We start from the raw sequence: 27,688 nt of genomic DNA, 5'->3' as shown, positions 1-27,688 counted from the left end.
AGTTAGGGTAGTGCTACTCAAAAACTGGACTTGTGACCACCCGTCAGAAGCAAGAAGGAAGGTGAGAAACAAGCGTTTAAAAATGCAAATTATTGGACCATACCCCAGACACTCTGAATCTGATTTTTTTTCTTTTTTTTGGGGGGGCGGCGTGGTACACGGGCCTCTTACTGCTGTGGCCTCTCCCGTTGCGGAGCACAGGCTCCGGACGCACAGGCTCAGTGGCCATGGCTCACGGGCCCAGCCGCTCTGCGACATGTGGGATCTTCCCAGACCGGGGCACGAACCCGCGTCCCTGCATAGGCAGGCGGATTCTCAACCACTGCGCCACCAGGGAAGCCCTGATTTTCTTTTTCTTTTAAAATAAACTTTACAATTTAGAATAGTTTTTATTTTTAAATTTTTAAAAAATGTACTTATTTTTGGCTGCCTTGGGTCTTTGTTGCTGCATGTGGGTTTTCTCTAGTTGCAGCGAGCAGGGGCTGCTTTTCCTTGCGGTGTGTGGGCTTCTTATTGCAGTGGCTTCTCTTGTTGCGGAGCACGGGCTCTAGGCACGCGGGCTTCAGCAGTTTTGGCGTGTGGGCTCAGTAGTTGTGGCTAACGGGCTCTAGAGCGCAGGCTTAGTACTTGTGGTGCGCGGGCTTAGCTGCCCTGTGGCATGTGGGATCTTCCTGGACCAGGGTTTGAACCCGTGTCCCCAGCATTGGCGGGCGGATTCTTAAGCACTGTGCCACCAGGGAAGCCCTAGAATAGTTTTAGATTTACAGAAAAGTTGTGAAGGTAGTACAGAGTTGCCATATACCAAACACTCGGTTTTGCCTGTTATTAACATATTACATTAGTATGGTACATTTCAACTAGTGAACCAATATTGATACTTTATTATTAACTAAAGTTCATACTGTATTCAGATAGCCTTAGTTTTTACCTAACGTCCCATTTCTGTTGCAGGATCCCATCCAGAATATGATACATTTTTGTCTCCTTAGGCCCTCCTTGGTTGTGATAGTTTTTCAGACTTTCCATGTTTTTGATAACCTTGATGGTTTTGGAAAGTACTGACCAAGTGTTTCATAGAATACTCTTCGATTTGGATTTGTCTGATGTTTTTCTCATAATTAGACTGGGGTTATGGGTTTTTGGAAAGAAGACCACAGAGGTAAAGTGCCATTCTCATCATATCATATCAAGGGGGACATACTATCAACATGACTTATAATTGATGTTAATCTTGATCACCTGACTGAGGTAGTGTTTTAAGATTTCTCCAATGTAAAGGTATTTTTCTTTCCTCCCCCCACCCCTTTTTTTTAATATTCTAAATTTATTATTTTAATTATTATTATTTTCTTTTGTCTGTGCTGGGTCTTCATTGCTGCATGTGGGCTTTTCTCTAGTTCGTTGCAGTGTGTGGGCTTCTCATTGCAGTGGCTTCTTTTGTTGCAAAGCATGGGCTCTAGGTGCGCAGGCTCAGTAGTTGTGGTGCACGGGCTTCTCATTGCAGTGGCTTCTCTTGTCGCAGAGCATGGGCTCTAGGCATGTGGGCTTCAGTAGTCGTGGCTCGTGGGCTCTAGAGTGCAGTCTCAGTAGATGTGGCACATGGGCTTAGCTGCCCCGTGGCATGTGGAATCTTCCCGGACCAGGGCTCAAACCCTTGTCCCCTGCATTGGCAGGTGGATTCTTTTTTTAAAAAATAAATTTATTTATTTACATTTATTTATTTATTTATTGTTGGCCGTGTTGGGTCTTCGTTGCTGTGCACGGACTTCTCATTGCGAGGGCTTCTCACTGTGGAGAATGGGCTCTAGGCGCGTGGGCTTCAGTAGTTGTGGCACGCGGGCTCAGTTGCTCCACAGCAAGAGGGATCTTCCTGGACCAGGACTTGAACCCATGTCTCCTGCACTGGCAGGCAGATTCTTAACCACCGCGCCACCAGGGAAGCCCTCCCACTTTTTTTGAAAGGAAATTACTATGTGCAGCCCACACTTGAGGGATGGGGAGTTAGGTTACACATAAATTATTTGGAATTCTTCTACATGGGAGATTTGTCTATTTTCCACCATTTATTTATTCAATAATTTATATTAGGATAGACTCATGGACGTTTATTCTATACTTTTTTTTTTTTTTTTTCTTTTGCGGTACGCGGGCCTCTCACTGTTGTGGCCTCTCCGTTGCGGAGCATAGGCTCCGGACGCGCAGGCCCAGAGGCCACGGCTCACGGGCCCAGCCGCTCCGCAGCATGTGGGATCTTCCCTGACCGGGGCACTAACTCGCGTCCCCTGCATCGGCAGGCGGACTCAACCACTGCGCCACCAGGGAAACCCTGTTATTGTCTTTTTGATCACAGCCATCCTAGTGATCAAATAAGGTGGTATCTCATTGTGGTTTTGCATTTCCCTCATGAATGAGGATACTGAGCATCTTTTCATGTGTGTATTAGCCATTTGTTTATCTTCTTTGGAGAAGTGTCTGTTTTAACTCTTTGCCCATTTTAAAATTGAGTTGTCTTTTCATTGTTGAGTTTTGAGAGTTCTTTACATATGCTGGATATTCTCTCTCTGTATATATATATATATTTAGATATAATTTGCAAATTTTTTTTCTCCCATTCTGTGGGTTGTCTTTTCACTTTCTTATAATGTTGTTTTAATATTTATTTATTTTGGCTGTGTTGGGTCTTAGTTGTGGCACGCAGGATCTTCATTGCAGCTTGCAGACTTCTTAGTTGTGACATGCATGTGGGATCTAGTTCCCCAACCAGGGATCGAACCCAGGCCCCCTGCATTGGGAATGCAGAGTCTTACCCACTGGACCACCAGGGAAGTCCTGTATTTTCACTTTCTTGACAGTGTCCTTTGAAGCACAAAAGTTCTTAATTTTGATGACGTCCAATTTATCTTTGGACTTAAAAGATAAAGGCACTTGTGCTTTAGGTGTCATATGTAAGAAACCACTGACAAGCAGGCACTTTACATTATAGAAAAGATGATTTTGAAACTCACATAATGACACATGCTAGACAGGTTTTCAAGGAAAAGCATGGAAACCCCAACCTTTTAAAATAGAATGAACTGTTCTAAATGGTTTAGGCATGTGTTTGCCCAGAGACAGACAGTACGTGATTTTTGGAAGTTCCAGTACTGTTAAGAATATAAATCACACAACTAAAGAAACATTTTCATGTTGTAGAAAATTCTACAAAAATTTTTATACAAAATTAAGAAATCAGAATGGTCACATTATTACTGAAAAGAGAAAGCATTTGCAATGAAACTATAGCAAATGGCAGAGTCACGATACAGCTGACTGGGGAATAGGAAATACATGTTCTAACCATTTCCCATCTGATATTGACTCACAAGAGTGTGTTGACTGTTCAAACAAAAGCATTTCCATAATTTAGAAAATCTGTTCTTACGAAGCTTTTGTGTTTAAACGAAGGCCTAGATGATGTGTTTCTAGTACCTGACACTACTAGGGAGGAAAAGGTAGGAGAAAACAAGTCACCCTGGCAATTCAGGGAGCAGTGAGCACTCTTCCAGCATTTGATTGCAAACTACAAGGCCCAAAGCTTTGTTAAGATTAGAAACAAGTAACTAACAGAGAAATATTGGGACTTATAGGCTCGTTGTTCACCAGAGAGCATCAGTTTTGGTCGCATATGAATTTTTTTTTTTTCCTGAGGACACTTGTACTAGCCCAATAACAAACACTAACAAAACTGCTTTTGCTGTGTCATTGGCATACTTTAAATTGCTTTAAAAAAAAAATCACTTGTTTTGTTCTTGGAATGTTTTATTTTATAAAGTAGTCCACTACTGCTGATACCTGTGTATATGCATATATTGTGTGTGTGTGTGTATATATATATGTAATTTTTTTTTGCATATAAAGTTATTTTGCATCTAGATTTTTTTCAGAGAAAAGTATTACATTTTGATCCCATTAAGCAAAACATTGTCAACATTAGTTTTTCATTGGTAGCAATGACCTCTTAAATTTTCTTAAAAAAAGTCAGAATCCTTAAAAAAAACAAGTATCTTCTGAAATACTTTGTCAGAGAACGATATGTGGACTGTGCTAAGAATGCCTATCAAGTAATTAGAATTTTCTCCAAGTAGTCAGTGGAATCATCATCTTATAATGTCCTAAGTAGAACAGCGCAGAAGTCCTGAGCAAACAGAAAGGCAATTAAAGGAAGCTAGCTCCTTTGAATTTACACAACCTAGGATTGTATTTGTGGTCTGTACTGGATACATTCCAGCTCTATATCACAACACAAAATTTCCCATTTCCTCAAAGCTAAAAGCCGAGGCATCAGTTAAATAGATTGATAAACAGAAAAGTCAAGACAGGCACAGTTCATTAAACTGTCAGCCAGCAGTTGAATAACCATATTTCTGATAAATTGAGGTCTTGCAAGGGTTAACAGGTTATTTGTAAAGAGGCAAGTACATTCAACTGATGGATAAATGCAATATATGTAATTACCTTGATTCTACAGTTATGTTAACGGGACTCTGAAAGATACATATAGGCAGACTGCTAAAGCTTTAGGACTGTTAGCATAATATGATCATTAAACAGCCAGAAATGATTCAACATTTTAACTAAGTTTTTGGGTAGTATAGACTTTATTTCATATATTGTTAGTTTTGTATTAACATTATCATAGTTTATTAGCTTGAGGGTTGAATTTCTTCCCTCAAGATGCAAACTAATATTGTAATAAAAAAACAAAGCGAATTCTTCCCTTCAAAATTAATGTTACAGAAGACTCTTAGGTTATACATTTATTCCGTCAAGTCCGTATTATTCTCTAAGCCTGTACCATATGATATTCCTTCCACGAAGTCCATCTCAGAAGCGTCAGTTTTCTTCCCTGGGTTCCCATAGCACTATCCTTGTATCTCTTTTATAGCACTTATTTGTATCTTTTAAAGTGCCTTAATTAATGTTCCTTTTAGGTGGATGGTGAAGTTTGATTTACAGAAGTAGAAATTTTGCTTCGGATGCCCTATTTATAGAAATCTGGTCTTTCCGATGTTACTTTATAAGTCTTTCCATGATAAGCTTTTAAACAGTGGGTTAAAATGAGACTCAACTAGTAGTTTGGGCTGTATTTCTTCCCTTAGAAAAACATAAAGCTCAAACAAATATTATACTATACCACTTTGTTTCATCCAAGTTGCTCATCAACACATTTAATTTGTAAAGAATTACCAAGTTAAAGTGCAACTGCTTTAGAACAACTGGAGACTTGTTAAGATAAAACAGATGTAAAGAATTTTTGATGTGTTTTTCAGTCTTAACTATTCACCTTTAAACAAATCAGAACTTATATCAACAACTAATCATGTAATCATTATTCCAGTTGAAATTGTAGACGTCACAAATTTTTCCCACTTTTTCCTGTTGTATTAGCCAGAAAACTTTTGGTGGCAATTTGGAGAAATATTAAATGAAAATATCCTCATCTAGGAGTGAAGAAAGCTCTGGAGGGAATGTGGAACAGTGAAAGAAGAGAAAAGCTTTACCTTGATAGAATCAGGACCACCAACGGACCTTTTCTGTCTCTAGCTTGGAACCTGGGATCAGAAAGGTGGGTTCAAGTCTCAGCCATTAAGCTTTAATTTCTGTATCAGTAAGGGTATCTTTACTAATTCAATATTGTATTAAACAAGATGATACATTAAAAAAAGCCTACAGAATTGTGCCCAACTCAAAGTTCCTAATTCCATGACACTGGACAGTTTTTTTCTTAACTATTGATATTCATATAGCACCTTTAAATCCAGACAATTCAGGATACCACGTCACTAAATGACGAGCAGAAATCTTAATGTTTAAGAACAAACTAAATGAAACAAAACACAAAACAATACAAAAGAAACAAAAAAATCAAAAAACTATATCCTGAGAATATCCCAGTCCAGCATTTGCCTTGGCAAAGGAATAAATTTCTGAGCTCAAATTCATCCTGCACCAGTGCAGTTCAACAGTTTTTTAAGTGTCTAGTTGATGTCACACAGGCAGTTACAGAAGACAAAATTTCTCCTTTTGAGACACAGTCTAAAAGGGAGTATTAAAATGCAATGAGATATTCAATGCATAGAAGAATATATAAAGTACTGCAGGAACACAGATGAAGAAGCAGTTACATTTGCTTGGTTTGAGAGGAGGGTAAGAAGCGTTAAGGAGTGATCAAGGGGAAGTGACATTTAAACCAGGCCTAAAAGGACTGGGAGTCAGCCAGATAGAACAAGGGAGAGAAGGGCATTCAGGTGAAGGAAACAATAATGAGTAGTATACAGTCAAATTCATAAAGAATGCAAACCATTGCAAAGAATGTTCCAAAGAAAGGGCTCCTCTCAGAAAACAGGCTAAGTTTCAGAGAAAATATTATTTGCTCCACAGAAATGATTTTCTGGACTCTGTGAGACTAACCAGCCATCTTTTGTGAGTAAAATAATTTCAAATACAAGAATGATAAAGAAAATTAGCTTTATTTATGTAAATTAGAAAAACTGATTGTAGTGTTAGAATTTGTCAAATGTTTTCATTCTGAACGATTTACAAGTGTATTCATATACAAACATAATAAAATAGAGTACCATCACATTGCTTTCACTTGACTCCAAGTGTCTCTCCATTCTGAACATGCCCCTCTCACTTCGGGTTTTAATTTTTAACAGGAAAATGCTTTGTTCTGACACAGTGCCTGATTCACATAGTATAACACTGAAGTGGAAGAAGGAGAGTCAATGACCATCAACAATTAAAACTTATCCTTCAACCAATATGACTTTATCATTAGATTTTTTTCTATATTAAAATATGTTTCATGTTAAAAAAAATACTTGTATTCACTGAGGATCTAAATTTGTTGTACTAAATTTGACATTTATATAAACCCATAGTTAATTTAAATATAGATATGAATCTATATTAAATTCATTGGTATGAATGTTTGCCATAAATGAAAATGAAGAAAGTTATTAGGAACAGAGGTAAAAGAAAATCCATGTGAGAAATTGAAGTGGAAATGCCCTATTCTATTTAAAATGACTAAAATTTCAATTTTCTGAACTCAATACAAATAAAACCCATGATATTTATAGACACCAAATCTTAAGTCACACTGTAGGGCCTTAATTAATTTGTACTATTACATATTTTAGATAATTCTAAACCAAGTTTCCTAAATAGCTTTCCAAACATTTATGTTGTTTGAGAACTCCAAGGAAGTCTAATACAATTATTGAATAAGGCCAAATTTTAAACTGGCAATTGAGATACAATATAAATGCAGATAATTTATATTAGAGTCAAATTTATATCTGTCATAGTACTATGTGTGTATGGACTATTAGAAGAAATAAATTTTGTTTTTAAAGCAGTAGTTGGTTTTCTAAGTTTAGTTCTTTAGCACTTTATTGAAATTCCTGGCAAGAATTCTGACAGAGCTCTGTGATTTTATTATATGAAAGAAAGAAAAAAAGAAACCCACAAAAAATGTTAAGTTTGCTGTGACTTTTCAAAGCTATTTAAGTTAAAACAAACAGCCTCCAAGTGCACTTGTGTCTAAAATGCCACTTTTGCCCCCAAAGTGAAAGAAATGATCAAGTATTGTGTTAAGGTGCTTACTATTCATTAAAAAAAAAAAAAAAAAGAAATCAGAGGAAGTTGGTCTTTAATTGGATGCTTGAATTCTTTCCAGAGTTCTTAGTATGTTTAGATGTTGGTATCTTAAGTTTGACACTTTCTTGATTGCCCTTTATAGCAGCTTCAAGGCGGGCTTTCAAGGCTGGAGAAGAAGCCATTACACTTTTAAAAACTGATGAATACTGAGGCCCAATCTGCATGAGATTTTGCAAAGCAAAGTCATGCAGATTTCTCATTATGGAAGTTGCTGATCCCAGAGCATTCTCATCCAAAAGGAAGGAAATGAGGATGGGCAGAAGACAGGCCACCAGCTGAGAGCCTGAAAGTAAACAAATGATGTTAAGCCCCAGGTTCAGGGATGTAAATGTTTCTTATACACTTGATCTGGACATATTTCCCCCTCTTGAAGGGAAGCAGTTCTTCCAATCTCTTCTCCCAAATTAATACAAAACAGTATCAATACTTGGGATTAACATCAACACCTGGCTTTCCACGAGTGTGAAAATATAATGCTAAATGACTAATGGGATGTTTTACATTTTAAATAACATTAAATTTCTGATTTTGGACCGATTCTGATTTAGTATGCATTTAGTGCTAGCACTTACGATGCTGTTCCTCAGCAATGGCTACCAGTGCTTCCAAGACCTTTATGCCTTCCTGAAAGATCTGAAGCTCAGTAGTGTCTTCAGGTTTTCTTTTGTCTATTTCCTGCAGTTTTTCCACGATAGAGGATACTAAAGAGTAAATGTATGGGTAGGAAACGGCTGGATTCGGATACTGAAAAATGGAAAGTAGGAGCTGATAGGTCTTGATTTGTACCTAATCAGAAAAAAAGACAAAAATAGTATAAACTGTAAATATAAATTTATATTTATATTAAAATGTAAGTTTTAATGTAAATTTTAAGAAGTAAATGAAAAAAATTTAAAGCCTCCCCTCCCACACTTAAAATTTATTTTATTTCTAATTTATCTTTAATTTTGGAAGTCCAAGCACTAACAGGTATTCAAACTTGCATGCTAACAGTGGTTGTGACAGCTTGGAGTGGGAATAAAGTGGTTAATTTTTCTTCTTTTGACTAGTTCCCATTTTCCCCCTCATTTGTCTCTCTATAATGTAATAAATCAAACAAACATACAAATTTGAAAAATATTTTGGAGATTTTGGAAAATGTTTTAGATGAAAATCACATATGTTTGATGCTATGAAGGTTTTAAGGAACCATGTCTGGACCATATTAATTATGTGTCATCACATACTGGAGGCAGCACTTTGAGACTGCTACATAAAGCTCCTGTTAGGCTAGAGCACATGCTAGAGTCTTCCTTTCCTTTTTTTTTGAAAGGAAATCCACTGAAGTTCTAGGGATATATCAATTTTAAGATGCCCCTATTTCAAATTTAGGGTGTTTTTTTTTTTAATTAAAAAAAAAAAATTTTCTTTATCTTTATCCAACTAACTACATTCCATCCTCAGGGCCAAAAAACAAAACCATTATTATTTGACTTTGTCAACCCAAGAACATGAATTAATCCAAACCTAAAAATAAAAAATTTCAGTCTGGTACTTTCTGTTGGAATCAACAAAATCATAAGGAAAAGTTTTGCAGAAGCCTAAACATGTTCCTATTACAAACATCTATCTTCTAAAGACACTTACCATAGGATCTTTTATCTCAAGAGTAGCCTTAAATTTCTCAATACAGCGCTTCTGAAGGCATGGGATCGTAGTTACTTCTGGACTGGTAGACAAAGTAAATATTGTGATAGCAGTAAGCAGACTGACTTCATCAAGTTCTTGGTGTGTTCCAGCTACTAAAAAGAAATAATCTATGAGAAACAGATCCCAACACTGTCATGTTTACTGTTTTATACAGCTGTGAAGCTGTCTCTAGTTTGGTAGTAATTTCTTTTGTGTACCTAAGGATTACAGACAGTAATACTGACTGACTAAGAATCCTGGCAAATGCTGTAGCTTTAAAACATGCATTTTAAGTAATTCTAGAGTCAAGAATTACCAAAGAAATTATAATCTTCATAAGTAAAGACATCAGTAAATACTTATATACATTTACTAGGAATATGCATTAACTAGTTATGTGACCTTGGACATTTAACCCCGTCTTCAGTTTTCTCATCTGTAAAATGAAAGTAACAGTACTTAAGTTTATAAGGTTATGAAGATTAAATGAGTTAATCCTCGCAAAGCATTCAGAATAGCATGTTGCACATAATGCTCAATATAAATTAGCTGTTATATTATTTTTATTGTGGAAAATACAGAAATGCTTGGACAGTTGTTTTTTCTTTGTTAAGTTTAAAGTATTTGTATTTTGATAATACACATGTCAAGCGAAAATAACTTAGCACTTTGTTTGCTACATATACCATTTCTTAACAGTACAGAAAAACGTGAAAATATCTGTGTGCACCACAATCATTTAAAGGAATTTTCTACTGGATGTAATTTACTTCATTTCCCAAAGTGATACTCTCATTAAATAATTTTAATGAACCTGTTGTGGAAAATCAATGTTATTTGAAAAGGAAAAGGTGTGGCAAATTCAACTCATTAAATTGTGTAAGAATGGATTGCTACTTATGAAAAAAATTACATATGTATGTAGAAGCTTTGGTAACATTCACTCATCAAATACTTAAGAAACATTTTCTATGTGCCAGCACTCTTTTTGGCACTGAGAATACAATTTACAGAGAAGATACAGAATATACCAAGAAGTAAATAAAGGATTTCAGCTAGTCACAAGGTCTATGAATATAAAAAATATATTAAGAGATAATAGAAAGCAACCCAGGAGTTGCTACATAGGGCGGTCAGAGAAAGGTTTGAGGAAATTAGTGTTTAAGCTGACACCTGAGACACAGCAGCAATGAAAGCAAAATACTATGGATGGGTAGGATTTATTTTATACAAATAATTTGAATAATTTTAAGGTAAAACAGGTGCATGGTTAACATTTAAAATTATGACATTATTATAAGCACTTTATATTTAATCCTCATTAGCATCATGAGGTAGGTACACTTATTTCCCCCATTTTATGGATGAGAAACTGAGGAACGGAAATTCAGTCATTTGCCCAAATCACACAGTTAGTAAGGCATTCAGTTTGATTCCAGAAAGCATACTGTTAACCATGATGCCATAGTGCTTTCACATACAGCCAAGTTATTCTTAGTCATTTATAGCAACTTGAAACTACAACAGCTAGTCTGTTTAGTAAAAATGTTTTTATTCTCCGTAAGATAAAGTTCTCCTGGGTTCCTCTTCCCATTTCTTCTAAAATTCCCTTATTCTCCCAGCCCTGCCCAAATTCCCTTAATACCCATTCTCTTTTACCTACAATAGATGCAAGGTTCCCTTAGCATTAAGCCCCATGAAGAGGCCTATGTAGTAAGGAACTGAGGCCTCCTGCTAACTAACAGCCAGTGAGAGACTGAGGCCTCTTACCGACAGCCATGAGTGAGTCCCCTTGGAAATGGGGTCTTTAGCTGTGACCCTGGCCAACATCTTAACAGTAACCTCAAGAGAGACCTCAAGACAGAACCACCCAGCTATGCTGCTCCCTAATTCCTGACCCTCAAAAACTGTCAGGTAACAAATGTTTGTTGTTTGAGTTACTAAGTTTTGGAGCAATTTGTTATGTAGCAAATGTTTTCCCTATCATGATTCTCAGACAACAGAAAACCGTGTGTGTGTGTGTGTGTGTGTGTGTGTGTGTGTGTGTGTGTGTGTGTGTGTGTGTGTGTGTGTGTGTGTGTAAGAGGCAAGCTCATCATAACTCAACCTAACAACTTACGCCTATTACTTTCCATCCTTACCTCCTTTTCCTCCCTCACATTGGCAGAGGTTCATCCTTCTAAATGTGCTGTGAATTTTTTTCCTTTCTGCCTAGAAAAGGGATGCTGCTTCCCTCCCTGATAGTTCCAACTCCAACCCCATTTCCACCTTCTTTTTCCCCATAAGCATGAACTCATACTAGAGCCTCATCTAAAAAATAATAAAATTCCTTGACCCTGTACCTTCCTTCAGCTTTCTCGTCTCCCTGTCGAGAGGAGCCTGTACTTGATCCTTCCCCTCCCTTACTCCTCTCGTACCTCAACGCTGTGAGCGTGATCTCCACAGTGTATTTTATACTGCTGACCCACTCTCGAGTCATTAAAACTCTCTTTTCTTTGGCTTCTGTTTCTGCATTATATTCGGAATCTCCTCCCATCTTGTTGCATAAACCCAAGTTAGGTGATTTCAACCATCCCACTGACAACCCCCAAACACATGCAGTCTAAAATCATCTCTAGCCAGACTTGCTTGAAGCCCAGACCACTTCATATTTCATTCCACTTGATTATCCTGTAGGCATTTCAAAATAAACTCGCTATCTTCCCCTGAAAACCCTCACTTTGATATTTCTGTTAAGGGCACCACGAACACTCAACTCACCTTACCCCTTTCAACTCCTAAACCAAACTATCAGTAAATTCTGTTAATACTTAACATTTTAGTTTTCATTATTTCATTCCTTGTTATCATTACTGCTACTCTCTTGTCTCCAACAGTCTTGCTTTTTTCTCTATACTGCTGCCAGAGTCTTTAGAAATGCAAATCCCATCACTTTACTCCTGTTTTAAGAACACAGGCCTATTAAAGGCAGCCCAAATTACCAATCATGCTAAACCTTCCATCATCTGGCCCCACTTACCATCCAACTTCCATCTCTTTACTAATCACCATTCACCACCCTCTTACTCTTCCCCCTCAAACCACATTCTCTTGTTGCTCTACTTGCTGTCCCCAAATGTGCCATGCTATTTAGGTCTCCTGGTCTTAGATCAAAATGTTGCGTGAGAAATCCTTTTCTACGATGTCCATGTGGAGAATGGAGAATGCTTTCTAAACCTTTAAGAAACTCGACTGTTTTGAGAAGACTCTTGTGGTAGCTACAGAGGTGTACCATTGAGCTCCCCTTCATGAGGGCAGGTGCTGCCCAGCTGTGAGGCATGTAGTCAGCTGTTAGCTCCTCAGGGTTGGCCTCAGCCCCCGAGTTTGCTTGACTGAGATCACAGTCTTCAGGGGGCAGCCACATCTGAAGGAGTGTAGACACTGCTGTCCTATGGGAGGCACTGACAGGCAATATTCAGAGCTGCCCAGCAGGCATGCTGAGCTTTGCTGGATGCTCGGATTGCAGCTTGGCTTCTTTAGCCCAAGATTGCTTTCCCCATTCCCTTCACAGATGTTGTTCCTTAATAAGCCTCTTGCTCCCCAAACTCCATCTCAGCATGAGCTCCCAGAGAACCCTACTGTGACACCGCCTGATTCACTCAAACAGAGCTGACTACTCTTTTTGCCAGTTGTCTTTTTTTTTTTTAAGTTTTTTTTTTTTGATGTGGACCAATTTTAAAGTCTTTATTGAATTTGTTACAATATTGCTTCTGTTTGATGTTTTGTTTTTTTGTCCACGAGGCATGTGGGGTCTTAGCTTCCCGACCAGGGATCCAACCCATACCCCCTGCACTGGAAAGCGAAGTCTTAACCACTGGACCACCAGGGAAGTCCCAATCTCCTTTTTTTTTTTTTTTTTAGTACTAGAAAGGCAGTGATAAATAAGACATTACTGTTGCCTTCAAGGAGCTCCTATGGTATTAATCATACCTTATGGCACTAGCCTCCCCTAGACTCCCAACTTTGGGCACAGAGTGGGTGGTCAATAAATGCTGAATTCAACTGAAACCTTTTACCATACAAAATAGAATATGGTGAATTGTGACACTGATAAACAGAACAAAGAAGGCAGGGATAGGGACTTCCCTGGTGGAAAAGTGGTTAAGAATCCACCTCCCATGCAGGGGATGTGGGTTCGATCCCTGGTCGGGGAACTAAGATCCCACATGCCGTGGGGCAACTAAGCCTGCGTGCTATAGATCCCATGAGCCACGACTAGAGAGCCCTGCACGCTGCAACTATTGAGCCTGCGCACTCTGGAGCCTGTGCACCACAATTAGAGGGAAACCCACATGCCGCAACAAAAGATCCTGTGTGCCACAACTAAGACCTGATGCAGCCAAATAAATAAATAAATATTTTTTTTAAAAGGAGATAATTTATAATATGGCTAAACACTTTTTACAATTACCATGACATAATGTTGAAAATAAGACCTACTCAACAATAACAAAAACTAAGTTTAATGTATATTGAACATAATACTAGCTATCATTTATAGATATATGCCAGGTAAAAAGCAAGATGCTTTTTGCATATTATGTTATTGCTCTAACAGTCTCCTGCAACACAATCTCCTCATTTTGTTAATGAGAAAACTAAGGCTCAGAGAAGTTGGATAACTTGTCTAGTCACTTAGCTAGTAGGTCCTGGAGGGACAGATCAGTCTTGTATTATATTTATAATGTATACCTTATGCAGTTTTCAGTATATTGTGCATATTAAAAAAGTTCTGTCAGCTAGACATGGATGATACTGTATTTTTAAATTAACGTACTATTACATTTGAAGGTCTCTCACTGTCAACATACAGGCTGCCAGTCATTTAATTGCATTAACGTTAAAGATACTAAAATGAGACCATAGATATTTTCTATCTACTACACATATCCTCTAAACAAGTATGTAGTGAATTGTGGTCTCCTTTAGGTGAGACTGCCAAACATGGTCAAGTAAATAGCTTATTCTCAAAAAACTGTCCCTCTTGCTTTTTGAAACAAACTGAACAACTGCTTCCAAAGAGCCTAAATTACCTGGATCCCAACAGTCAAGAACTGTTGTTAAAGCACTACGGAGAAGGTCAGTCCAAGCAGTATGGCTCTTTTCTGCTCGGGCCATGGGAGAAGATAATATTCCTTTCAGAGCCTGCAGGGAAGCTGCAACTGTTGAAGATAGCTGGCCCCCAGGTAACTTCACAGCAGTTTCTCTGAGGACTCCAATTGTGAGGTACAGTATAGTAGGGAGGATTGAGATGCTTCCTGTAATGTTTTTAAAAAACACTATTTCAGTCTATATACAGTTCCTCAAAGGAAATCACCAAATGAGTTAGATAATGTCAAAGATCTCAAGCTTTTCAGATTATTCTCCATTAGGGATTATAACTGTTAAGATAACTTAAATAACTTTTAAGATTTTAAAGGCTGGATTAAATTTTGGTTATAATTGGAGATGTTATTTAAAGTATATCACAGTACCATTATCCATTGCTGTGTTATTTTATTTGGTAGTTGACAAACATTGAATTTATTTTTACTTTTTAGTGTGGTAAAATATATGTAACAAAAAATTTACCATTTTAATCATTTTTAATAGTTCAGTGGCATTAAGTACATTCGCAATGTTGTGTAACCGCTATCACTATCCATTTGGATTTATTTTATATTAAACCCTTTTGAAGCAATTTGTAGTGAATCAGTACAAAATGTTAAAGTTTCTATGGCCACTAAGTAGTTAAAAAGTCACTTTGTTTAAAGTGAAAGGGAAGAGACTAAAGCTAAAATAGTCAATCAATTTTCCCAGAGACTATCAATAAAACTCATATCATATATTTTTGCCCCCAATCCTCTCCTAGTCACTTTTTCTGCTACTAGTGGTATAAGACAGTATGTGAGAACAAGGAATACAGGTTTAAAAGTCAAACTGAAACTTAAAGTCATGTTAAAAATAAGACAGCATGTAAGTTGGTCAAGACACATTTAAGCAGAAATATGCTTACCAATTAAGAAGTATCTATTAAATACTGAGTCCCTGTTATCTACTAGAGGATACAAAATTTCATTGGATATAAGACATATGTCTGTATATATATTTATTTTCTCTTTCTATAATAATCAGTTACATATACCTCTATATGACACATAAAAACTACGTATCTACATATGGAAGCTACACACACACAAAAAAAAAAAAAAAAAAAAAAAAGAAAAAGAAAAACAAAACAAAACTCAATATGAGCCAGAGTTTTTAGGGAAGCCTTCACAGATGAGGTAGGGCTGGAGTTGAACTTGAAAGGAAGACAAAATTTTACAAAGGAGAGAAGGGGTGGGGTCATTTCGGATCAAGTAACCATCGACAATAGTACAGAACAGGGATATGCATGAAGCCTCCTGGGTTTAAGGTTCACACAGAAGGAATCAGGAGGCAGTTGTACTCTGCAGAGCCTTTAACACTATATTAAAAGCATGGACTTGATTCAAAACAGAACTGGATATAATGAGAAGCTTCTGTTGTCACTGAGGCAGGGAAAGTCCATTAGATACTGTATACCAAAAAACGTCCAAGAGCTAGTAATTGCCATAGATGGGTTTACAATATACTCAACCATGGAAGAGACTATCTATGTAAAGTACATGCTATCTCTATATTTACTTTCACCCTTTTAGTAAAACCTATTACTAGAATGTAATGTTAACCTTAGAGGATTAAAGACCATATGCAAAGCTTTGGGGGTCAGCATTTGTGTAATGAGGAAAAGATAAGCAACCATTACCTCCATTATCTATCAAAACCACTTCTCTCCTTCCAGGTCAAGTAAAGCAATCAAACACCACAACATACCTTCAGGAGAGCACACTGCAGGAAGCTCAGAGAGGATAACTAATGCAGCGGAAACCAACCTACTTCCATCTTCTGAAAGCATCTGTGGCTTTGTAGCTTTTACTCCTGGGCTACCTGTCAATTTAGGATTTAGCTCTGGGAGCTGTCTAACTAGAATGCATACACACAATTCCAGTGTTGCAAAGACCAAAGATTTCCCAGGCACAAGTCCTCCTGTGTCCTTTCCCTCTCCAAATTCTGGTAAGGTTTCCTTTTCAGCAGCCCCATCATCAACTAAAAGACAAAAAGAACAATGTTGAATAAATGCTTCAGGTTTGTTTTGCTTCTGGTAGATGGCAGTTTAGTTCATTTCTGCTGTAGGTAACACATTTAAATGGGTGAAGTTTTGGGTCTTAAAGAATGAAAGTTATGGAGGTAAAAGTAGTTGTCTTTATTTGGACTTCTCATTGCAATGGATCAAAAGAAATCCTCGGTGACTTTCTCAGCCTTAAAATATTGTCTGGTTAACTCCTTGCTGTTAAGGTGTGAACCTGATAGCCAGAGCTCCAGCACTGACCTTACCACCTTAATACTGGTAGTGGCTGAGCAGAAAGATAGGAACTGAGGTCTCTGATGTCTTTAAGAAACTGCCATCTCAGCCCAGGACTGTCAACTTCTGGATTTCTCTTAGATGAGAGAATAAGTCCTTGTGTTTTAAATCTACTGTTATATTGAATTTTCTGTTATATGTAGTCAAATGTAATCTTTTTTTTTTTTTTAGTCAAATGTAATCTTAAGTGATAAACTCACCAATACCAAATTTGACTTGTAAATGAACAATTTAATCACTTTGCAAAACTTAAGTTATTAAAGAATTGTCAGTAGTTCTTTCCGTGTACGTTGGTAAACACTTAAAAGTAGGTACTCAATCAGTATAAAGAATTTTTTTCCTTTCAGGGCTGTCAAAATTCTAATTTTCCCAAGGAATAGTATTTTAGCTACTGACAACATCCAAGCTAACATGTAGAGGTGCATGAGAGGATTTGAAGCCATACCTAGAGATTTGTACTATACACAACAGATTCTCAGAATGACAGACACATAAGCAATACTTTAAAAAATAATGATGCCGTGTGATAAATTTGGCATTATAGGAACATTCACCTTCTGCACTTCGTCTTTTCTCCTTCACATGTTCTTGAGCTGCACAGATAATCTGCCTTACCACTTCAAGAGAAGCCAGCTGAATGGAAGGTGATTCTCGGGTCAAAATTACTCGATGTAGTACATTCAACAACTCGATACCCAAGTCCTATCACAGAAAACAGGTGAGACTATATGGAAAATTACGTACTTAAAAAAAAATACCAATGTTAAATGCCATGACAAAATTCAGAGAAAGAGAATATAACAATGGTCCACAAAAAATAAAGGTGTTAGGGCAATAAATTTATGTAACACTTGCTCCACTTTAAACCAACTCCAGGGCTTCCCTGGTGGTGCAGTGGTTGAGAGTCCGCCTGCCGATGCAGGGGACACGGGTTCATGCCCCCGTCCGGGAAGATCCCACGTGCAGCGGAGCGGCTGGGCCCGTGAGGCATGGCCGCTGAGCCTGCGCGTCCGGAGCCTGTGCTCCGCAACAGGAGAGGCCACACAGTGAGAGGCCCGCGAACCGCAAAAAATAAATAAATAAATAAAAATAAAATTTAAAAAAAATAAATAAATAAACCAACTCCAGGTTGGTTTTTGTCCAGTCTTGTGGGAGATGGCACTATGACAAAAGATCATTTTCACACAGGTCCTAAAGTGGGAAAACAAACAAGGAGATTTCTAAAACAAGATGAAAAATGTGGCTAAAAGTATGTAAGGACTGCCATGTAGATTCCTAGATTTATATTAAGGTTTTTCTAGTACTAATAATGAATGATGGTGAAGTATGATATTAAAATTGGATAAGTTATTAAGCACAGAATGAATATCTCTCTAAAGAATAAAATACACTGGACAAATACTATTTCATTTTCCCTTTTTCTTTTCTATTGGTTACTCTGGTGGCCTTCTTTCATCTTTGAAAATAGTAAAACTCTCATTATGATACTTGTTTTAACATACAGAATAAACAAGCAGAAAATGTTTAAAATTTATTCAAGTACAATCCAAGTCAGGCAGGAGCCTGATTAATACTTTAAACCTAATAAACGATAGTAGTAATAAGTTAAATAACTGTCTGTATAGAAAAGAAATCATACCATCCATTTTTCTTAACATCCAAGAGTCAAGTTAATATACAATTCAATATACTGGTAGTAGCTGATGCTAAGGGTGCCTGCCCAATACAGAGTTGCTCTTGGGAAAGCAGTTAAAGGAAGTGCCATTCTTTGTACAGTGATCTTTTTTTTTTTTTAAACATCTCTATTGAAGTATAATTGCTTTACAATGGTGTGTTAGTTTCTGCTGTATCACAAAGTGAATCAGCTGTGTACAGTGATCTTTTAACCATGGTCACAACTGGGTCTGATATTAGTGTCTGACTCCACCTACAGACTAGCCAGTCGTCTCTTAAAAAGACTTGGATAGAGAACTCAGCCAAGAGGAATACTACATAACTGACAATAACTATGTGAACCAAGAAGAAACTCTCTCAGGGAAATGGGGTATAAGATACAGGTATATATGTAGAGAGGGTGCACTGAAGCAGAAGGAGACAAAGACAGTATGATATAGAACCTTCCCGTCAATTGCAGAAAGTTCACATGAAGAGCTGCTACACGGAGCGGTTGGCCAGTGGCAGCAGAAATAAGCGTGGCAGAAGCAGAAACAAAGTGGCAGAAAGAGGCATGACTGCTCCTGGGTCAGCACAGTTGTTGATGCCATTTCAGTTCTGAGGCCTAGCTGTGCAGTTTTTTAGTTTCCTTTTTACTTCTCCGTGTTTACTCCCTATTCACTGTAGTAACCTGGACATGTTTCTGTTCCTGTTCCTTGAAATGTACAGAAGCCAAACAAAAAACAAGAAATCACCTGATCACTGCCAATTTTAGATCTGGGCCAAGGAACATCTAGAAGGGCCTGTAACGCATGTAAACAAGCAGTAATGCTTTCCATGGTTGCATCTGAACGTAAGGAACACAGAAATTCCACGCTGATTCCTGTAGAAAGCAGAAAAAGAGAATGAGGCTTCTTTGAGATTCTTAGTTTATGAAGTTAAATTTTCTATTTTGATAAGATATACAAATAAACTTAGCAAAAAGGTAATGCAAATAAACCACAATGAATTTAAGACTAAACAAGTGATTAAGGCAATCTCTTAATAGTTTGTTTTTATCAACATGTACACGAATAATAATCTCAACTAGGCTTGCGCACTACTGCAAAAATTACAATAAAATTGCACCAGAGAATTTAACAGGTAGAGTGTTTCATAACTTTATTTTGACTAAAATTTATTGAGTGATTACCATGTATCAGGCATTGCACTTTAAGTATATCATTTCACTCTCACACTATCTGAGGAAGTAGGTACTATTATTACTACTCCTTTTAAGCACATAGAGCTTAAATAGTTTGCTGAAGGTCCATTACAATGAGGCACACCAAGAATTTGAACTGAGGTAATTGTACTGCATAGCTTATGCCCTGCCAATCTTCATTATATAAAAGTTCATTTTTATCTTTTAAAATTTTTTTATTTTTAAAAAATATTTATTTATTTATTTGGCTGCACTGGGTCTTCATTGCCTCATGCGAGATCTTCGTTGCAGCATGCAAACTCTTAGTTGCGGCACGTAGGACCTAGTTCCCTGACCAAACTAGGGACCGGACCTGGGCCCCCTGCATTGGGAGCGCTGAGTCTTAGCCACTGGACCACCAGGCAAGTCCTAAAAGTTTGTTTTTAGAAAGCTCTCATCTCAAGGCAAGTGAAAACAAAATTTTAACATACCCAAGGATATAAGAAATCTGGTCATGTCTGGCCTGGTAAGGAATAACAGAAGCTCTATGAACCATAAACCTTACTTAATTTAATCACTTGCCTTTATAACTCTCACATGTCATTTAAATCAATAACTTATTTAAAGGTAATGATCTAGTAAGTTGTTTCCTCAGAACAAGGTAAGTATGAAAAACATTTATTCTAGAAACTCACTGTACCTAGAAAGATACTTCACTTTAAAAATGAAGTTCCAGGAAAGCCAAAAAATGGGTTTAACTTCTAAAATGTAAAAATCTCATTTATCTTTGACCTTAAATATTTGTTTGCAATTGTGTACCTGTGAGTATGCTTTCCTGAACCTTGCAATCCTTGAGAATGGGGAGGGGGACACAACTCAATATATTGTTATTTTTATAAACTGAGAAATTCAGAACATTTGTAGACCCTACATGGGTCTTTTAAAAAGCATGTGGAAAGAACTAGGCTTCTTTTGCAAATTTTACATACATTCAACTCAATGCTAAAGCCAGCCTGTAATGGCATTCTTGACTTAATGAAATTTGCAATTTTATAAGATGTATACAAGCTTACTCACTTGTATACATCAAGGCTATCACTAATGCCTAATAAAGAATGAAGTAATAGCCACCAAGAGCTGACAGGCAAGGGGCACAATTCAAGACAAACTCTGTAGGGTCAGAAGCTAGTAAGGTCTTTTACTGACCTAAAATAAGATGGATTCTCTCAGTGTAGACATCCTCAGGGGACTTTACTGGAGCCCCAGATGATGACCCCTGACACATGGAAGTTGGTGTTACAGGCCTTGAGAGATTAGGTGCTCCCTCATCTGGGTCAGCAACAACAAAGCCTGTGCTTGTAAGCCACAGTGCTGTAGCATGGAGGATAAACGCCCAGGAGTTGTAATAATGCGATTTTGTGTTTTCACTAGTCTCTGCTGTGTAGAAAGCACCACCTACAAAAAAGGGAAAAGCAAACAGTTTCAGGAGGAATAAACGAAGAGATTAGCTCACACTACATTTTCCCTTTTACCAATTACAAGATACAGACCATTTCCATCATCCCAAAAGTTCCTTTGTGATCCTTTCCAGTCAGTCCCCTACACCTCAAGGCAACTACTTTTTAAAAAAAATTTATCTATCTATCTATCTATTTATTTATTTGGCTGCATTGGGTCTTCGTGGCTGCGCGTGGGGTTTCTCTAGTTGAGGTGAGCGGGGGCTGCTCTTCATTGCAGTGTGTGGGCTTATTGCCGTGGATTCTCTTGCTGCAGAGCACGGGCTCAAGGCACACGGGCTTCAGTAGTTGTGGCACGAGGGCTCAGCAGTTGTGGCTCGCACGCTTTAGAGCGCAGGCTCAGTAGTTGTGGCGCACAGGCTTATTAATTGCTCCTCGGCATGTGGGATCTTCCCGGACCAGGGCTCAAACCCGTGTCCCCTGCGCTGGCAGACAGACTCTTAACCACTGTGCCACCAGAGAAGCCCGGAAACTACTTTTTGACTTTTATCACCACAGACGTTTTGCCTGTGCTTGGACTTCACAGAAATGGAAAAATATCCAGTATCCACTTGTTTGTGACTGAGGATTTTTTAAAAATAAATTTATTTATTTTATTTATTTATTTTTGGCTGCATTGGGTCTTCGTTGCTGTGCGCGGGCTTTCTCTAGTTGCAGTGAGTGGGGGCTACTCTTCATTGCGGTGCGTGAGCTTCTCACTGCGGTGGCTTCTCTTGCTGCAGAGCACGGGCTCTAGGCACGCGGGCTCAGTAGTTGCGGCTCACAGGCTCTAGAATGCAGGCTCAGTAGCTGTGGCGCACGGACTTAGTTGCTCCGCAGCATGTGGGATCTTCCCGGACCAGGGCTTGAACCTGTGTCCCCTGCATTAACAGGCGGATTCTTAACCACTGTGCCACCAGGGAAGCCCCTGTTTTTTTATGTTGGCCATTTAAAAAGTTTTTATTCGGGACTTCCCTGGTGGTGTGGTGGTTAAGAATCTGCCTGCCAATGCAGGGGACACGGGTTTGAGCCCCAATCCGGGAAGATCCCACATGCTGTGGAGCAACTAAGCCCGAGTGCCACAACTACTCAGCCTGTTTGCCACAACTACTGAAGCCTGCACGCCTAGAGCCCATGCTCCAAAACAAGAGAAGCCACTGCAATGAGACGCCCACACAACGCAAGAAAGAGTAGCCCGCGCTCGCCGCAACTAGAGAAAGCCCGCACACAGCAACCAAGACGCAACACAGCCAAATAAATAAATAAATAATTTTTTAAAAGTTTTTATTGAATTTGTTACAATACTGCTTCTGTATCATGTTTCGGTTTTTTTGGGGTACTAGCCATGTGGGATCTTAGCTCCCCAACCAGGGATGAAACCTGCACCCCGTGCATTGGAAGGCAAAGTCTTAACCACTGGATCACCAGGGGAAGTCCCTGTGACTAAGTTTTTGCTTAACAATGTTTTCAGAGATTCATCCATGCTGCTATGTTAACAATATTTTGTTATCAATGATTTTATTTCTCCTGAGCATACAACAGTTGGGTCACAGGGTTGATGTATCCTTACAACTTTATAAGAAATTTACAGGCTAATTCTTAACATTTTATTTTTAATCACAAAATATTTAAAAACAAATATGTGATGTGTATATGCGTGTTTAGAAGGTGAAAGATATATAGGATTTGAAGAGAAACCAGAGTATGTGTATGCATGTATAAAACGCCTATTTACCTATCTCCAAGATTAACATTTTGCCTTTCTTGAATCTCTTTCTTAAAAAACAAACAAAAAACCCCTAAAACTTTGTACACCACTAATTCTTGCCCCTCCTTTTGTAACCACTTTCCTCAAGTCACTGTGAATCACTCTCCTTATGGTCTTACACTTTCACTCTAGACGTTTGTATTCATAAATAATAGATGCTGTTATTTCTTGTGTGAGTTTACTTAAAAGCCTCATACTGTGTGTATCCTTTTTAAACTTGCTTTCCCCCCAACACTACATTTTAATGATTTATGTGTCGTTAACATTTGCTGATAAATTATGTCAATAAATCAGTTTATTTCCATTTTGTTTCCATTTTTAATGCTACTGAAAGGTACAAAGTACAATAAACACTCCACATATCTCTTTGTGTATAATTCCAATTGAAATTCTAACACAACTTGATAGGCTGACCCGAAAATTCATAGCAAAGAGTAAAAAAAATAATAGCCATTTTGGAATAACATGAAGATTAAAAGCAGCTACCAAATATCCAGTCCATAAAATGCAATATTAATAACTGACTATAAAATTATGTCCCTAAGGGAATCTAAAAAAGAGTAGATATATGTATATGTATAACTGATTCACTTTGCTGTACAGCAGAAACTAACACAACATTGTAAAGCAACTACACTCCAATAAAAATTAATTTTTAAATTTTTAAAAATTAAAAAATAAAATTTGATCCCTATCCTCATTCCACACACACAATATAAATTCTAGCTGGACTAAAGTCCAAAATGTAAAAAGCAAAACTGTAGAGCTTATATTTCTTTATGACCTTAAGTTACAAAGAAGTATCAGGCACTATACAAAAACCATAAACAACTGATTATATTACTTTTTAAAAGGTAAAAGAAAGAGCAAACTACAGGCTGAGAGAAGATACCTGCAAGATATGGAATCACAAAGGAAGAGTATTAAACATATGTAAAGGATTAATAAGTCAGTAAGAAAATGTCAAAGACTCAGTAGAAAATGGGCAAAGATTATGACTAGGTGACTTATGGAAGAAGAAACTTAAACGTCCCATAAACCGATAAAAAAAGATTCCCAGTCAAGGAAATAAACCAATGAAACTCTTTCATACTCCTCAGATTGGCAAAAATTATTAACAATGATAACATATAATGATGGGAAGATGTAGAAAAACAGAAGCATGTTGCTGTTTGTATGTAATGTATATTGCACATACATTGTTGTAACCACTTTGGAGAGCGATTTGGCAGTGTCTTGTGAGGTAAGACGAGCATGCCTTATGACTTAGAGATTCAACTTCATGGCCTCCACCCTGAAGCAACTCTCCTGTGCTTATTCTATGAATGAAAATTATTCTGGGAAAATGTTTCAGATAAACATTTCCTGCTAATGGAGAAATTTTGAAAATACATGTTATTGACTGTCATTCTAGGGATTATGTAAATATTTTCCCCCCTTACCTTCAGCAGGAAGCTGGGAGGCAAATTCTGAAGGCAAAGTTAGGAGAGCAAAATCCTGAAGCGCAGCAAGCCAGAGCCTACTTAATGTGCCAAGATCTGCGTGGACTAAGTCAAGCAGCCCGTCTGATGAAATCGACCCGTTTCCGACACTCTCTTCTGAACAGGTAGTCTTCAAAGGTTGTTTGTGGTTTTTATGTCTTTCTACAGCAATTATGTAGACCTGTATAAAGGTTACTTTATAAATAGGAAAATCTCGTACCCACTGAAAAGGTGTTACAATATTTTTATCTTGCTGAAGAGGCAGACTTACCTTGAGCCTGCCTCCTGGACTTAAAATGCATTGTGATACCAAGAAGGTATACATGTGTAACCACACACACAAAACTAGGGTAGAAAGATCCAAAAGCATTATCTTCAGTGAGATATATAAGGGATAATAAACATTTGACAAATATGCTGCCACCTTGCAGTTTACAACCATGACAGCTATAATTAAATGATCATGGCACTCTTTTTCACTAAGCCTAGACATGGCCTTGTAATCCATTTCAACATATGGCTACAGGCAGCCATCTCTGAATTGAAATAAGATGAATATCTTCTTTCAATGTTACCACTAAATCACTATAAAAAGAAGATGAATATCTTCTTTCAATGTTACCACTAAATCACTATAAAAAGAAGATGAATATCTTCTTTCAATGTTACCACTAAATCACTATAAAAAGTTTAACTATATAGATTTAACATGGACTATAGAATGTTAAAGTATTCAACATAGTACATAATGTGTACTCTCTTTATCCATAACTCCAAAATCCAGAAAGCTCTGAAAAATCTAAGTTTGTAGGCAAATCAATCTGGTGGCAAAACACAAAAAAATTTATGTGAAGCTATTTATACAGTGTGAATATTCAAACATTTCACACAGATATATTAAAGTGTTTGATTATAGATTCTATGGTATTGTCCCAGACATCCTAGGTGGATACATGAAATATGCATCCAAATTTTAAATCCCAAATATATATGGCTCCAAGGATTTCAGATAATTATGGACCTCAATTACATGGAACTTGTTGGCTAGTCATTACTTTCACTAAGGAGAGAATAGGATAAAGTAATGGCTTAGGCAAGAGTATAGAGTTTCAAATTATTACAAAGAACACTATATAAGCACAGAGTAATTTATAAAATAGGTTACAGAAATTACAGAATCTGTTTGCTCTACTAAAAGCGTATGTTTAAAGCATTTAGAGTTGACTGTTAAAGATCATTAGATCCAACTTATTAAATCTAGGCAGAAATACTTCCTGAGACTTGTCAACACTAAATAATGACAACAATAGACACTTTAGAAGGGAAACCCTTTCTTATATGTTGGTTAATTCTCTCAGTTGCAATCTGAGACTATATACTTCATTAAAGTGATATATCAACCAAGACTGGCCAAGTCTGGTAACTGCTGAAGCTGGATGACAAGTATATATGAGTTCATTGTACTATTCTATTCACTTTTGTATATGTGTAAATATTTCCATCGTAAATTTAAAAATTATATAGCTTTCTTCCTGATTAGAAAAGTAAATAAAGAAAAGTTAAGCACTTCCCTCTAAGATTTCTCTAATCTTAGGAAATAAAACAACTTAAAATTCAAGTCACTTTATGAAAGAGCACTAACAAATATTAACATATGTGTTATAGAGTTGACAGAATATATGAGCAAACCCACATTTCCAATAATTTAGGTTTTAATAAAAGGTGATTTCCACTGGCTATTATTAAAGTCTCTCATGACTCCCCTGCTTAAAGCAGCAGATAACAGACAACAGAGGGCACTTTAGAATCCTTGGACAAAATATCAATTAGCATATAAATACATCTCATGTTGAAAGTCTTCTGTTAACCTTAAACATAGACTTATTTGTGTTTTAAATAGCTAACTTCAGTTTATGGCCTAAGATGTTTATTAACAACTTCCAAAATTCTAGTCATAAATTGAGAAGTACTAACCTCTGCCCAGGCTTTTAGCACAGCTAAGATCTCCATGGTAGAAGCACTTTCATTATATAAGTGACTTAGAGCTTCTTTTCCAACCTGAATTTTTGTTAATGATGCAACAAGCAACTGATGAACTCTTCGGAGATCATTAAGGTCACTTACAACTCCACTTGCTATCCAGGCACTGCAAACCTAGATTTTTAAGAAAATCAAAGGTGATATTTAAAAATTATAAACACCCCCTTTGTGAGTTCAGCAAAGCTCACCCATATCTCAGGAATCTGGTCATTGAAATCATCTTGCTATCAAGAAGCCCCAAGGGATACTGGTGATAATGATAGTCAAAGCCAGCAATTTCAAAAGGGAATGAAGTCTTAAGGTTGAAGAAAGGAAACTGTGCTAATAAGTATATAAATCAGAGTTTCAGATGTTATTAACACAGTGAAATTAAGCCATGAAAGGCATCACTTTCATAAATGTTTGGATTAACATTTGAATTGTATCTCCAATCTTGACTATTTCATCTTATTATTATTTTTAAATCAGTGTTAATTGCATGGTTAATTATTTTATCTTTCTTGAAAGATAAATTACCTACCATTTAAACCTCAATGAAGATTTTGATTCTTTTGAAGATATTTTTAATTTTAAAAACAAAACATCATTAATGATTCTCCAATTCAAAAAGTTTACTCAATTATCAGGTTATCTATAAAGGTTTTCCTGGGTGTCACCATATTTCTCTTTTACTACAGAGAACTTACTTTTCTTTTATTATATATTTATTTAGTTTGCATCTCATTTCACAAAAGGTTTCAAGAGGCTTACAGCGAGAACACATATAATAAAATGATGATAAATTAGACTTAGGACAACAGTTAACACACTTCTATGAATTTCTGGAGGCTCTCACAAACATTTCCTAAATACAAATGAATTTAGAAATTTGAAAATACTGAGTAAAATTATAATTAATTTAATTCACATCAGTTCTGCTTTTAATTATTTCAGGCCATTCAGGTCTGGATATTGAATGTCTGACAACCACACCAAGAAAAGCAACTATTTAAAACTGTATATTGTATGGCTCTGAGTTATCTCAACCTCACTTGAAATACAAATCTAAACTATCCTGAGATACCCTTTTTACTCCATCATATACACAAAAATCTAAGTTTGACAACTCACAATGCTGCTGAGACTTTGGGGAAATAGGCACTTGCATACAGTGCTGGTAGGAGTTTAAACTGGTAAACTCCTGTAATATACTCTTTAACCCAGCAATTCAATTTTAGGGAATTTATCTCA

At 37.1% G+C, this 27,688-nt stretch overlaps 1 protein-coding gene across 4 annotated transcripts in view; it reads right to left on the bottom strand.

Moving 5' to 3' along the window:
• Positions 1–6,490: 6,490 nt before the first annotated feature.
• Positions 6,491–27,688, bottom strand: part of HEATR5A (HEAT repeat containing 5A) — a 114,842-nt gene continuing 93,644 nt past the window's right edge. For 2 of the 4 annotated variants that reach the window (XM_059057206.2, XM_059057204.2), the window contains 10 exons: positions 26,393–26,572; positions 24,380–24,599; positions 20,880–21,128; positions 19,246–19,373; positions 17,392–17,539; positions 16,249–16,521; positions 14,445–14,669; positions 9,331–9,485; positions 8,277–8,490; positions 6,491–7,987 (listed from right to left, as the gene is read on the bottom strand). In XM_059057206.2, the coding sequence (XP_058913189.1) occupies positions 7,680–7,987; positions 8,277–8,490; positions 9,331–9,485; positions 14,445–14,669; positions 16,249–16,521; positions 17,392–17,539; positions 19,246–19,373; positions 20,880–21,128; positions 24,380–24,599; positions 26,393–26,572 (2,100 nt within the window). In that variant the 3' untranslated portion in view covers positions 6,491–7,679. The remainder of the gene's footprint in view (positions 7,988–8,276; positions 8,491–9,330; positions 9,486–14,444; positions 14,670–16,248; positions 16,522–17,391; positions 17,540–19,245; positions 19,374–20,879; positions 21,129–24,379; positions 24,600–26,392; positions 26,573–27,688) is intronic. The other 2 variants (XM_059057205.2, XM_067028601.1) reach the window with 1 other exon arrangement.

Source organism: Kogia breviceps, chromosome 3 (assembly GCF_026419965.1).
Source record: "Kogia breviceps isolate mKogBre1 chromosome 3, mKogBre1 haplotype 1, whole genome shotgun sequence".
Lineage (NCBI taxonomy): Eukaryota > Metazoa > Chordata > Mammalia > Artiodactyla > Physeteridae > Kogia > Kogia breviceps.
Note: the sequence above shows the minus strand (reverse complement) of the source record. Positions and strands in the feature narration are given on the sequence as shown.